This window comes from Pantherophis guttatus, chromosome 17 (assembly GCF_059756535.1).
Source record: "Pantherophis guttatus breed Tessera chromosome 17, ASM5975653v1, whole genome shotgun sequence".
In the NCBI taxonomy this organism is placed as follows: Eukaryota; Metazoa; Chordata; class Lepidosauria; order Squamata; family Colubridae; genus Pantherophis; species Pantherophis guttatus.
Window position 1 is genome coordinate 15,951,473 of NC_142079.1, and position 14,617 is coordinate 15,966,089.

At 46.6% G+C, this 14,617-nt stretch overlaps 1 protein-coding gene across 3 annotated transcripts in view; it reads left to right on the top strand.

Moving 5' to 3' along the window:
• The window catches only part of LIMK2 (LIM domain kinase 2), a 48,546-nt gene that overhangs the window by 15,143 nt on the left and 18,786 nt on the right, over positions 1–14,617 (top strand). For 2 of the 3 annotated variants that reach the window (XM_034438490.3, XM_034438492.3), the window contains 5 exons: positions 8,059–8,194; positions 10,406–10,515; positions 11,291–11,479; positions 12,460–12,565; positions 13,066–13,259. In XM_034438490.3, the coding sequence (XP_034294381.1) occupies positions 8,059–8,194; positions 10,406–10,515; positions 11,291–11,479; positions 12,460–12,565; positions 13,066–13,259 (735 nt within the window). Of the gene's footprint in view, positions 1–4,076; positions 5,446–8,058; positions 8,195–10,405; positions 10,516–11,290; positions 11,480–12,459; positions 12,566–13,065; positions 13,260–14,617 lie in introns of those variants that run through there. The other variant, XM_034438491.3, reaches the window with a different exon arrangement.

The following is a 14,617-nucleotide window of genomic DNA, read 5'->3' on the forward strand; positions in this document are numbered from 1 at the left end:
CTGCTTTGTCTCTCCCCACTATTGGAGGATTGATGCCAAAGCACACATTCCTTTAATTCTTGTGTTGCACCTCAGACCAAGCCATTTTGTGAACAGAGTTGAAAGTTCCATTTCCTTTTTGAATACTTACAAAATGTACCTTTGAGTTCTTGCTGGGAGGAGGGGTGGCTTGTCTTACAATGAGTTTTAAAGCAAGGGTAACTCGTTGTTTGCTGCTTGTGCCCACCCACAAGGAGTATGGCAAAGCTCCTTTTTGAATTGAGGATCAACAGTCACCATTTTGTTTTCATGCTTGAGTTGGTCCATAAATCCTTAACATGCCATTTTTGGCTTCTCCAGAATTCTTCATCATTCATTAATGTAGAAACGGGGGACAGCGAAGAACTGGAAATGCCAACATTTGACCAAATGTTTCAACTGTAAGGTCCGCAGTTCAAAATCTGCCTCCAAATGGGAAGGGTAGACTGGATGTTGTCGTTGGTGATAGGTGGTGCATGTGCCAGATTCCTTCCTGCCTTCAGGGTTAAAGAAAACGGCTGGTTCCCAGCTGGGAGCATCCGAAGGCTGCAGTCCTATTCCTCCTGCCCTTCAGGGATATGCTAGCAGTCCTCTTTACAGAGAGTCCTCGACTTACAAGCACAACAGAACCCAAAATTTCCTTTCCTAAGCAAGGCAAGTGCATCACTATGTCAGGGTTCCAAGTAATAGACCCCTAGGAAGCAAAACTCCAAGGCAGACGGATTCCTCAAAGAATGGCTTTATTGGAGATATCATATTGGCACAGATCTGGTGAAAGCTGACTCTGAAGGTTCCCACGGTTTTCACCTAATTAAAAGAGAAAGTTTTCCCACAACCCCAAACAATCAGTTACATGGTCCAATCAAGACACTGTCTGGTTGCCTGGTGACCTCACTCCTCCTTCCTCGGGCCAGGTGTGAGAATGTCCTTGGTTCCCAAGAGAAAGTATTTTGTTTTGGCTACAAACTCCAGCTATCTCTAATCCTCCCCCTCCCCCCCGCAATCCCTCAGCTCCATTGTGGCAACACTGAAGCTCCAAGATGGCTCCGGTCAGGTCAGCTTCAGGGTTGACACACTGAAGTTGTTAAGAGAATCATGTAGTTAAGTAAATCCAGCTTCCCCCATTGCCTTTGCTTGTTGGAAGCCAGATGGGAAGGTTACAAATGGAGATCATCTGAGCCCGGAACAAATGCGACTGTTATGAATATGTGACGTTGCGAATTGCCTGGAAGTGCCATAAGACTTAAAAGAGGAGCAAAGGCACCTGGGCCTTTGCAGGAAGCAACATTGTTAATTCTGTTCAGTTTAAAGTCTGAAGCTCTGTTTGATTCTGGACTCTGTGTGGCTTTGCCAATTAGGTCTTTGGCAGCATGTCAAGGGAAATAAAGGAGGGTGATTATCAACCTTATCCGGAAGGACTCTTTACAACTATTTGGGACTCATCTGTGAATGAACATAATTCACAGCTGTTGCAATAAAAGAGGTTTTGGGACTACTTTTTATGTTTTACTGACTCAGGAAGCCAGCCTGATAGGCCAGTTGTCTTCTGGAATGGCACGATCGATATGGTCCGGGATGAAAAAAAATGCAGCATTTAATTATATCCCAGGACTCAATTATGTATGTAACAATTGCCTAACTATACTGAAAAGCAGGAGATTCCGGGCAGCAACAAGTCCTGATCCATATATCCACACAGATAGTCTCCAAAATCCATGACTAGCAGATGTTGTGGCCACTGGCGGAGGTGGCGGCTGAGAAGCTTGTGTATTTGTGTTGGTGTTTCCTGGAGAGCATCTGATTGGCCTCTGTGATTGGGCCATGCATGAATTTGGACTGATGCCCTGGGGTGTGAAGTATGGACTACCTCCACAATGGTCTACCCCTGCCTGGCAATGTTCTGTCTTAATAGTCTATACACACTGGCAACCAAAGAGGATATTGCATCCCTCAAGGCCAAAAACTACAAAGGCAGCAATTAGACTCCAATATTTGCATATCAGTGATTGCATCACCTCTGTAGATTTCACAGGCTAAATAAATAAAATAGTTGCCCTCAGCCTTTGTTTAGCACTAGGAGGAATCTGGTCCATGACGCATGACAAAGAGGACTAATAAAACGTATGGGTTTTTACATAGAATTCAAACAAACACTAAATATTTGGAGAGTTTCCAATTTTGTTGTCCCTGAGATACCATTTAACAGAGGAAATGGAGATGTGGGGCATGGATCTCAGAGCCCCTGAGGCCCTGTTCCTATAGTAAAGTCCTCTGAGTTACTCACAAGAGATAAGTGTTGTATCTTATGATTCATGATGAATGTATTTATGATGGCTATCATCATGATTTATCACTTATATCTTTTATGTACACTGAGAGCTTATGCACCGAAGACAAATTCCTTGTGTGTCCAATCACACTTGGCCAATAAATTATTCTATTTATTCTATAAATCAAGTAGAATTTCAATAAGAATTTAAAAAAAGCAGTCACCACAGAAAAGGAAAGTCTTGAGGCATAAAAAGCCTGAAGCTAAGGCAGATTCAGAAACCTGCAAAGCAAACATATTGTAGACACGACCAATCTAGGTGCTAATGGTATTCTTTGGGGAAGAAATGGCAAAACTAGGGTACCATGGAACTGAAAAGACCCTTACCAAAAGCCAGGTGCTCCTGCATCTCCTCTGGCCCTTAAGAAGACTCTATCAAACTAGAAAGTATCAAATAGCTTTTATTTGAAAATAATGTAATGTAGTGGAAATATTTTAATGTAATGAGGTAAAGAGAAAAATTACACAGGGGAGGGAGGGGTTCAAGTTTACATATAAGTGTTATATTAAGGGTTTTTTATGAGTATGAATATATTATAGGGAAGTCTGGGGGGAGGGGAGGGTTAGGGAGGGTTAGGGAGGTTGGGAAGTTTGGGGGGGAGGCGGGGGGGAAAAAGGGGTGAAAATGTAATTGTAAAACTTTTGCAATAAAAAAAAAAAAAAGAAGACTCTGAAAAACTCCCAGCTAGTTTGGGTAAATGCAAGCAGGGGGAAAATTCTGTGCTATAAAGAACCTTAACAATCCAATTCTCACGGAAACGATGTTCCAGGATTCAGTGCAGTTGGAGGAGCCCTAGAAGCAGGCTCTGATCTCCCATTCCAAGTTAGCTGTCTCTGGCTCTGACTCTGACTCTGACCTCACTACAATTTGGGAATGGTTTTGAAAACTGGTTCCAAATGTGATGCATTGCAGTATTCAAGATAGGAAATTCCCAACACAGTATCCTTGTCCCAGGAGTGCTGTAGCTGGAATTTCCACTTATTCTAATAAAGGATTCTCATGTCCATCAGGCTCCTACAGATGCACCAACAACGAGGACAATTCACAAGTGATTTCTAGATTATGTGCTTCAAGAAGATTATTTTTCAAGAAATGGGGTCTGCAGCCTTCCACAGACTTATCAGTTATTAGGCAAATAAGCTGTCTACTAAATACTTTCTACTCAAAGTATGAACACAAAGAAGGGCCTGGTGGCTCAGCAGACTAAAAAAAAAAGCATTGTGATTAACACCAGCTGTCTGCAATTTCTGTAAGTTCGAATCTCGCCAGGCTCAAGGTTGACTCAGCCTTCCATCCTTTCTAAGGTAGGTGAAATGAGGACCCAGTTTGTGGGGGCAATAAGCTGACTTTGTATAAATATACAAAAGTATGAAGGCTATTGCTTAACACATTGTAAGCCGCCCTGAGTCTCCAGAGAAGGGCGGCATATAAATCAAATTAAAAAAAAAAAAAGTTAAGCCATCTTCTGAAATTAACCATTCAAATAATATTGGAACGATCCAAAAATAGTTGCCACAGCTCCAATTTACTTAAATTTAAAGGAGAATATTTATAGTCCAGGGTTGAAATGAGGGCTCCTTGGGTTAACTAAGCTCAGTGAGTGCCAAGGACCCCTTACTTAACTTTCCAGAAGGGTTTGATGGTTGACAGCATCAAAAGCTACTGAGAAGCCCAAGGAGAGCTAGCAGGATTATGTTTCCTCTGCCTCCTAGCAACCATTTCACTCTTGAGACAACAACATTCAGAAAAGCTGCATCTGGAAAGCCAGTACCAGCTAAGGCTGCCACCAACCTCTTGCCCAAAGAAGAAATAACAGATGTGAAAGAGAATTGGCCGAAAGATCTACAGGATAAAGAGTTGAAAGAAATATCATCTGATGCTGAAATATAAAGAAATACTGTTGAAATACTGAAAAAATAAAAAAAGGGGGGGGGATTATAAAGTAGGGATAACAGTTAGTGGAAATACAGATGATAAGCCAAGAGAATGACCTGGAAAATTATTGTATTCTGGATTTATGAAGGAGGATTGATAAATCCAAGAAGCTTTTAAGATGGGAAAAAGAAAAACTGAAGAGAGATTGAATTCTGTGACAGCATCTGAATAAAGTTCAAGATTGCTAGAAGCAAAAAAAAGGAGTAAAAAGTTGGTTTGTTTGACCAAACTTAAACCAAGACATATTAGTGTAAAATTCTGAGAACCTTTAATGGACATTTTGCTGATATGAGGACTGGAATGATAATGATTTATGGGTTTGCGTATGAATAAGAAGTAAGATATGGAAAGAAGAGAGATCCTTGCATGTTACGTCTAGCAGACTTGTCTGTATTTTTATCAGAAGCACCTACAAAACTAACCAAAGTTACTAAATTTGTGCTTATTGTGAAGACTGAAAGTCACTCTCTATTTTCATATTTTCTTCCTCTTTTCTTTTCTCTGGCACTTTATTTTTCTTGTCTTCTGGGTTTGTATAGTTTTCTGTTGTTGTTATCTTAAAGACTTTCAGCAACATTAAAAAGGAAAAGAAAAAAGAAAATAATGCCAAGTGTCATAGCAAACTTTGGCTGTCGGATTGATTTGGCCTCTTTTGTCTTGGAGGCAGCTTTCTCCTTTGCAAGAGCTTCATGCCCTCCAGGGTTTCCGCGGCTGCAATTCCACCCTTTGCAGATCAGTTGTTACCTCCTGATAGTTCAGGTATCCAGCTCTCTTCTGAAGGAAGCTCCTCCTCCTCTTCCACCCTCGCGGGAGAACTGCAAAGGGAGGGAACTTGGTGCCTCAGCCAGTCTTGACTTCCTTGGGTGGCTCCTCCGCAAGTACGTTGGCCCTCCTGCACGATTGCGAGTTGAGCTGCCCTTTGGGCCGTTCTGGGGCAGGAGACCATGAGAGCTGGGGCAAGCCCACCGAGGAGCCCCTGCTGGCCCAGCATCTGGCATTCCCATGCGAACACCTGAAGCACTTCAGGAGCTGAAGTGCACCCTTGCGAGGGCTGAGTAGACGCAGTTGGACAGGTTTGCTGCTGAGCTGGTTTGGCCAGTGCTCTGGAGATGGGAAGCTACTTGTCTGCCTGGGCTTATGTCACTCCAAGGAAGCCCTTTTGGTAAGTCTGCCTTCCTGCTTGCCTTGTCTGCCTAGTAGACCTTGTTTGCGAAGAGAGGCAATCATTAGGGCACCCAGCGATGTCGGTGCCCGGAAACCCTTCCTCCATCAGTCTTCCTCCTGCTTAGCTGGGTGAAGGGAGGATAACTGCAGGTGCCTTTTGCCTGTTTTGCTCTGTGATAGGATTTTCTGTCCATAGGGCAGATGCAAAGATGTGAAGAGAAGGACCAGGGGAGACAGGATAGCAGTGTTGCAATATTTGAGGGGCTGCCACAGAGAGGAGGCGGTCAAGCTATTTTCCAAAGCACCTGAAGGCTAGACAAGGAATAATGGATGGAAACTGTTCAAGGAGAGATTCAATGTAGAAATGAGGAGAAATTTTCTGACAGTGAGAACAATCAACCCAAGGAACAGAAGTTGCTTTCGGAAGTTGTGAATGCTCCAACACTGGAGGCTTTCAAGAAGAGACTGGACTACCATCTGTCAGAAATGGTGTAGTAGGGTCTCCTGCTTGGACGGAGGGGGGTGGATTAGATGACCTGCAAGGTACCTTACAACTCTGTTAATCTGTAAATCTGTAAAGTGGAAAGTAATAATTTATTACTGAAGAGACGGTTGCAACTTTATACATGAACTCCATACTTGATTGAAATCATTATGTTATTGGAATATAACACTGATCCATTATTCCTGGCCTGGTGGTAGACATTAGTGATCGGTGGTACGTAGCGTCTATGAATATTAAGTGTCCATAAATGCCTCTCTTTATATTCCCCACGAGCCCCAGATTGTTAGAAGGCAAAATTGGTGGGAAACTCTTTCTTTCGAAGTTTTTCTAACAATCTGGAAAAAGGATAGAGGTGAGTTGAGCAGGTGAAGAACATTTTTGGTACTGGAGAGGGTGGCAGTGAGCAGTTTTACTAGTGGACTTTGCGATAACCATTCATTTGTTATCGATGTTCCCAGCATGGCAGCCTTTCAGTGAAGGCAGCTGTGTCTTACTCTCCCAATTCTATCGGTTGGCCTTTCTCCAGTGCAGGGAAGAATATAATGAACTTATAAAGAAGTGCTGGTGGTCAGAAGCTGTCAATCAGCTACTAAACAACCACAAAAATACCCACTGGTTTTCTTTAGGTGTAGAGTTCTTCGAATCTGGGTTTGAAACTTAACATGCTGTTTTGTCAGTTCGGTGTAGATTGCAAAATACGTAAAGATTTAAATCAGTTCATGACATCGTCTATCTAGATGGAAGTGATTTTCTCTTTTATGCAACAGTAGAGATTTATTTTAAAATAAATATAAAATATCACTGAGCATAAGGAAAAGTGATACCTGAGGCCTATTTCCATAACACCTTCCTTGGAAACCACAGGTAAATTTAAAAGGACCTGAACAATGCGATGCCTCCTTGAGTGGATTTGCTATCTTTTCCAGGGGGAACGGAAAGGAAGAGCTCTTTTTGTCCTTTAGGCAGTGTGGGGCAGGATAATATTTTTTTTTCCTCAGTGGAAATTCCAAAAGCCACTTGGTAGGTACTACATGAGAAAGTGTGCCGGTGAACGCATACATCAAAGTGCTTTGGTAGTCAAAGACCACATTAAAGGCCCCTCTCCCTGTTTGCCATGAAACCTGGGTCCACATCCCAGTTCTTTGGCCAGCCAGAGCCCAAAGCAAAGGCAAAGTGTTTCAGAATGACAGACTTCCAACGGGGATCAGATTTCATGTTCAGTTGCACGATGAATGAGTTGGGGGAGTGGAGCTCTCTGTGGGAAAGCATGCCCAGTGAGTGAAGGCAGTGTGGTCTGGCCAGCATTGGCCCGTTTCCTCGGGAAGCTTTCAAGATCTGTAGCTACAAGCCAAAGTACATCATCTCCTCCGCCCCCCCGAACAAATTGGTCTTTGCTGCAAAGGTAATGAATTTTGGGGGAGGAGAAAGACAGTTTTGAAATCTTGCCAAGGACCCGGTGGCAGAAGTGTTCAGAGTCACTGCAAGAATTTATTTTTTTGTTTCCATTCTGGGGTTCTTTGGAATTTTCTTGCTCAGTGACAGCTTAGAGTTTTCCAGTCTCTCCCTGCTGCTCAGGAGTAACTGCAGCTGCTCCAGGGGGGCTTTCAATAGAATCCAAGCTATTTTCCTCATGGTCCACCTTGCAAAAGATGCTTCTTGGTTCCCAGCAGATGGAAAGAAGCCTTGCTTGTTTCTGTGAAGCCCCCCTTTGCCTCCGGTTGGAAGAAGTCAACCCTAGCTTGGGTTTTGTTTTTGGATTCTCCTTCACTGTCTCTTTCCCAGATTGAAGAGATGGGAATAGTTGCAGGCCTTCTCTATGAAAAGCAAGGAACATTAAATGGGGATCGGATTAGTACATAGGTCTATCTATCTATCTATCTATCTATCTATCTATCTATCTATCTATCTATCTCATTCCATCCATCATATTTAGAAACTGCCCATCTCCCTCATAGAGGGATCATGGGTCGTATATGCAAATAAAATGTTAAAAACATAAAAGCTGAATGTAAAAAAAATTAAAATAGGGCAAGAATAGTTAAAAATGTGACATTAAAACGGTGCCCAGCAAATAAAACATCCCGCCCTCTTTTTCCCTCCTGCCAGCTGCTCAGAGTGCCAGGACCACCTCACCAATTGGTACTATGAGAAGGATGCCAAGCTGTACTGCCCCAAGGACTACTGGCGGAAGTTTGGGGAGTCTTGCCACGGCTGCTCGCTGCTGATGACGGGGCCCGTCATGGTAAGTCTTGTGCTGTGCTCTCCCTCACCATAGCCAGCTAGCACCTCTGGGTTCCCCTTGGGAGAAATGAATTGCCTTCCTTAGCCACAGAGATGGGATCGGTGGGCTTCTCCCTGAAGGGGTCTATTAAACACATACCTTCCAGCAAGCAGCCTGAGGAGGCATCCTCTCAACATGCCTATTGAGATTCTCAGTCATCCAGGTCCTAGGGGTCTCAAAGTACTTTTTCAAAAGGCAACTGGACTGTTGTTTCCTTGAGGAAGAAGAAGATGTTTCGCTTTTCATCCAAGGAGCATCATCAGTTGTGACTGGATGGTGCAGGAATGGAAAGATAGATTCTGACAGGATGTGTGTGCGCGGAAGGATTGTATTTCTTTGCAGTCATCTAGTTGTTAGCTCTCTCTCTCTCTCTCTCTCTCAGAGCCATAGCAACAGCAATAGCACCTAGACATATATACCACTTCACACTGCTTTCCAGCCCTCTCTAAGCGGTTTACAGAGTCAGCAGATTGCCCCCAACAATCTGGGTCCTCATTTTACACCTCGGAAGGAGGGAAGGCTTGAGCTGGTGAGATTTGAACTGCCAAACTGCTGGCAGCCGATGATCAGCAGAAGTAGCCTGCGGTACCGCACTCTATCCACTGCACCACCACAGCTCTTTTAAGCTGTTGAGGGCACTTGGGGGTTTGGGTCACCTGAATCACCCTAACAACATTGAATTTAAAAACCCCAAATTGCTTCATTTTATGAGTTACAGCTTCAAATGCTTGGCCCTTTCAAGCGTTGGGTGCCAGATTGGTGGAAGGGACACTTGGGGGTGAAGGAGTGACACATTCATTTCATCCCTTAAACTAATATTTCTCAACCTTGACAATGTTAAGATGTGTGGACTTCAACTCCCAGAATTCCTCAGGCTTAACCCCACCCATTAAAAGCCAGAAGGGTCACTGGGCTGGAAGAATAGCTTTTTAGTGTCCTGGAATCAGGTTTCCCACTTGGGTGGGGGTGGAGGACCCCTCTGGGGGGAAGCATGAGGTCAGGGAGCATGGCAAAGCTGGATCACCTGCATGGTGGGAGGCATGTTTTCCTAGGTTTGGGAAACCTTTTATTTTAAAATAATGCTAATCTCATCTGAGGGCTTTAGCTATTGTCTCCGGTCTCAAAAGTGCTGAGAAACAGCCCATTTCAGGCCCAGGGAACCCAGGAGGAGGACACTGGCTGAGGGCTGAAACCTGGTTGTGGCCACTAGAGGGCCCTCTTGGGCTGGGGGGAGCCAGAATCTGCCTCCTTGGGGATTGAGACCACCATCTGGTGCTTGGGGACAAGCTGCAATATGGAAGAAGCCCTCCTCCCTCTACATGTAGCAGTAGATGCTTTAGCTGGGGAGACGAGTCTCTTGGTTTTATGGTTTCTTTTTTTCAAAGTGGCTGGAAGTGGCAGTTGAGAGATAGGGAGAGGCGGGGAGCAGCCCCGGGTTCTCTTCCTCTTCCCTTCCCCGGGTTTTTTCAGCTTTGCTTTGGTCCTGGGATTGAGGGCGGCTTCCCTGCTTGTCTTCACAAGGGCACGGCCTGGAGACACAGTGTAAGGCAAGTGAGAAAGGCTGCCGAGGACAGACCGGTAGGTCAGCTGAGTCTACAGCCTCCCTCCCAGATCCTAGCAGTCCCTAGGAGGGTGTTTAGTGAGCTAGAAGTCTGAATAAAACTAAGCAGGCCTTGCAAGGTAATTTCCCCCAGACGGTTCCTGAGATTTCCCTTCCTGGAATCAGCCACCCATCCATGGTTCTTGTGCTGGCTTGTCAATCCCTGCCTCTTTTCCCAAACAGCAGCAGCTGCCCGGTGGTTTAGCACCTCGTTTCCTGCTCTCAGTTGGGATGGCCCCTCCACCTTAGCTCAGCCTCTCCTTGCCAGCTACCTTCCAGCCCCACCATGAAGAACCAGAGTACCGAGGGGTCGCCAACTGGCCCCTTGTTCTCTTCTCTCCTGGAGCCGTCTCCCCCGTCGTGTGCTCTGTGCAAGAGTGCGCAAGGAGTCACTGTTCCTGAGGCATCTCTGGGATCTGGGATTTCAGAGTGTGGCAAAATTCCGGCTCGACAGCAACTGCCATGTCTGCATTCAGGAAAAGGGCAAAACCACCACTGGGGTTTCACTCCCATCTTTCTAGAGCATCCTCACTTTTCTTCCTGACCATCCTGCACGTCCCTTTTCCTGGCAGGTGGCCGGGGAGTACAAGTACCACCCGGAGTGCTTTGCGTGCATGCGATGTAAAGTGATCATTGAAGATGGTGACAGCTACGCTTTGGTGCAGCACTCGGCTCTTTACTGGTAAGGAGAAGTGGTGACGCTCAGCCGTGGGTTTGAGTGGCTCTCTGGGACAGGGAAAGTCTTCTGCTCTGCCCTTGGCCCTCGTCTGCCTTGACACCAAGAAGTGAGAATGGCAGGAAATGGTTGTGTGTTTCCCCCCTTGCGTTCCCCAGAGAGGGGAGGGACCTGGAGAGTGCCTTCCGGTCCTCAACCCCTCTGGTTGGTCATTAGGAGCATGAAGGGTCAGTGGATCTTCAGGGCACCAAGTAAGGAAAGGCTGCACGAGATGGTTCTGCTTTCCCGCTCTTCATGTCCATGTGCCAGGATGGAACAGGCCCTGCCAGGGCCTAGGATTCCTATCAGGAGATCTGTGCTGTTTGTAAGAGACAGCGGGTAAAAGGCCAGCTGCCTTCAAGTGGTCGTGCCACCCAGATCTCTAAAGGAGAAGGCTGGAAAGTGGAGGGTGGGCCACATGTTGTCTTGGAATTCCTTGGAAACAGAGTGAAGCCTGGACCTTGTGTTCCCTCACTGGCCAGCCCAGCTGCCCCTTGGATCTTTAGCCTTGATGCTTTTCTGGCCACTGTGGTCCTATGTGGGGAGAGAACCCTGAGGGCAAGGGGGTGTCGGAATGCCAAAGAGGGAATGTTGGAAACAAAGCTGTCTGAATATAGGCCTTGTCTTTGCAACCAGCAGCACCGTAAGGAAGGCCAAGGCTTTAGATGGGCATGGAAAGCGTACTTGGCCTTTTCTGTCCTCTGGTCTAAACTAACAGCAGAATTCCCTTCTCCTTTTCCAGTGGCAAATGCCATAACCAGTTTGTGCTGACACCAATGCTAGAAAGGCTGTCAGTGGAGCCTCTGTGTGAACAGCTGCCGTACACGTTGACTCTTCTCTCCATGCCTGCAGCCACCAACGGCGAAAGGGGGTTTGCTGTGGCTGTGGAAGGGGGCTGCTCCCCCTATGCTGCTACTGTGGAAGTGAAGGAGTGAGTATGCCATTCATGGCCTTCCTTGAAAATGGGAGGCATTGTGTTGAAATCATTCTGCTTGTGAATTCTTCCAAAAGGATCCCTCAAAAGGACTCAGATACAATGCATTTTCAACAGGTCGCCATTGTTAATTGATAAGGCGCCTGTGAACTGTCTCACCTGTAACCTGCATCTGCATAATCTTTGCCTCACCCCAGTTTCAGTCTTGCATCAGTCTGATACCAACAGATGCAACGCAGAAAAATAATTCTTAGTTGGAAGAAGTGATGCCAGACTCCTCCTCACAAAAGACTTTCAGAGTAGAACACTTTCAGTGAAAGGTAACAAAGATGACCAAGGGATTGCAAAAACTATCACATTTATTTGCTGCCCATCTCGCTGTGGGGGCTACTCTGGGCAGCTTACAACAATTTAAGGCCAGAGGATGCACTTCACTTCCCCCTACCCCATCTCTCCTCCCATCCCTGCCCTTTTGGCTGCCCGGCATTTCCATCGTCGCCCATCCCCTGCCGCCCCCTTCACTATCATTTTCCTCCCAGCTGCTCCAGCTGAGGCAACTGCTGGCCCTCCCAGCAGCAGCGGGAAGGAGGGAGGGAAGAAGAAGATAACAAAGGTCAGCTGGGGGTGGCAGGGGTAGGGGGGTGATGGAGTGTGGGTTGTCCCCAAAGATAGGGAGAGAGGTAGGCAAGTAGCGGGGGGTGGGGGGTGGACATGGGGACGACGGGATGGGACACACGACTTGAATCCTACCGTGCGATCATAATAAATACAGCTGTGAAGCACCCAAATGTTGATTATGTGTTTCTAGGGGCCCTGCAACAGCTGTAACTGAGGACTGTTCCTAACCATCATTCGTTCATTGCTATTGTAACTATCACTGAACAAAAGGTCATAAAGCGAGGATTACCTATCCTTGTTCCTTCAGAGGTGGCTTGCATTGCCTTCATTGCCCAAGTCATGTTTTTCTCTGTGTGCAGAGTTGACCGAAGGCACATCAGCTCTGATGTCCAAAATGCCATTCACCCTGGGGACAAAATCCTGGAGATCAACGGAAACCCAGTCCGCACACTACAAACCGAAGAGGTACGTTCTGAACAGCCTTCCTTATTTCCTGCAAGAGGCCTGGGAGGAGCTGGGTTTGGCAGCCCCCACTAAGTTCTCAGCTTCTCTAAGTAACTGTGAAAGACCTCCTTTCCTCTGAAAACCTGAAGAGATGCTGAGAGAGAAGAGAAGAGCAGGCTGGCTGAAGGGCCTGGGGGGATTGGCCTGATGCTTCAGAAGACTTGACTTCTTCCTTAAGGTGGTGTTTTAAAACAAAAATAGGAGTTTTGTATTTTTTTGTCTTCCTGAGTGCCAGTTGAAAAACTTGCATATGCTATTTTGATTTTCATCGCAGATTTATATGACATAAATAAAGGAGCCCTGATCAGGAAAAGTGGCTTAAAGAGAGCCAAGACCTGCTAAGAAAATGCCTCCTTCACCCAACCCTCCCCATCCCAGGTTGATGGAGGAAGATTGTGGCTCTGTTGTTTTGGAAACCTTTTCCCAGCACGGCCCAATTCCCTGAACTCTTTACTTCTCAGGTCAAAGAACTGATCCACAAGACGAATCAAACCCTTCAGCTGTTAATCGAACATGACCCGGTCTCTCAGCGCTTGGACCGGTTGCGCCTGGACTCCCGGCTCTCCGGGGGCAATAAGAAGCCCTCCACCCCTTCTATTTCTGCCTTGGAGCTCAAGAAGAACCTGGAAGGGACCCTGCGGCGACGCTCCCTCAGGTAACATTCCCCAGACTCCAGAACGGCCTGCTAATCTCCAGCTGCGAAGTAGAGCACAAGCAAGGGCTGCCCTCTGGCCATAACCGTCCTTGGAGGTGGCCAAGGCAGGGAACTGACCCTGCCAGTTTGGCTGGAACGTTGCTTAATTGACCTGAGCTCTAGTAACAGATTCTTGAAAGCCTGATTGGGTTTTCCTTCCCTTCCCTCCCTCCCTCCCTCCCTCCTACAGCTCAGGGTGGACTCCGTCAGAGCTGCTTCCTGGTGTTCATTTCTCAGGCTTTAATCATGTTGCTGAACATGTTGGAACTGTCTCCACTGGGTAGTTTCTGCAAGGCTGTATCTCTGGCTCTCTAGAGCAGGGGTCTCCAACCTTGGCAACTTTAAGCCTGGAGGACTTTAAGGACTTGGCAACTTTAAGCCTGGCAGACTTCAACTCCCAGAATTCTGGGAGTTGAGGTCCGCCAGGCTTAAAGTTGCAAGGTTGGAGACCCCTGCTCTAGAGGCCAGGCGCTTTTCCTATCTGCATCTGCCGATCACTGCCTGGCCTGCTGCTGATTTGGTCTTATGGCTCCTCACCTTTATTGTAAACCACCAGTCAGGGATACGCAGGTAGTCTTCGACTTACAGCCACAGTTAGGACTAGAATTTCCATTGCTAAGCAAGGTGATTATTAAGTGAGTTGTGCCCAATTTTACAACCTTTTTTTTTGCCATGGTTGTTAAGCAAGTCACTAGTTAAACGAGTGGCTGCTAAGGGAATCTGGATTCTGCCCTTGGCTGCTTGTTGGAAATCTGGTTGGGAAGGCGGCAGATAGAGATCACGTGATTCCAGGATGCTACGACTATTGTAAACACATGCCTACTGCCAAACTCCCGAAGTTCGGTCACGTGACCTTTGGGGATGCTGCAATCGGTCAGTCATAAGTCACTTTTATCCGTGCCTTTGTTAACTTCAAATGGTCGCTAAGCAAATGGTTCTAAGTTGAGGACTGCCTGTATAAAGGGTAAGAAATAAGTGAAATAGGTTCCCTTGAATCACGTCTTCCCTGACACAGCAGCTTCGTCCCGGTTGTCCCTGTAAGTAGCTGAGCTGCAAGGGGTGAGACTGACAGCTCAAGCGTTCTGTCCCGGGAACCTTGCCCTGCTCCCCAACCTTGGAACACCTGCCACCATCTGCTTCTTCCTGGGGCTTTCCCCCTCTGATCCCGATGTGTGAGATCAGCAGAGGTGTCCTGCAGCCTAGGCACCTTGCGGGCAAATGGAAGAGAAACCGAGGAGAACAATGGGTTCGAGCGTCTCTAGCATCACCCTGGGGGGGTGGGGGGGTTGACCAGGAAAATCGCCCCTCCGTACTTCGAG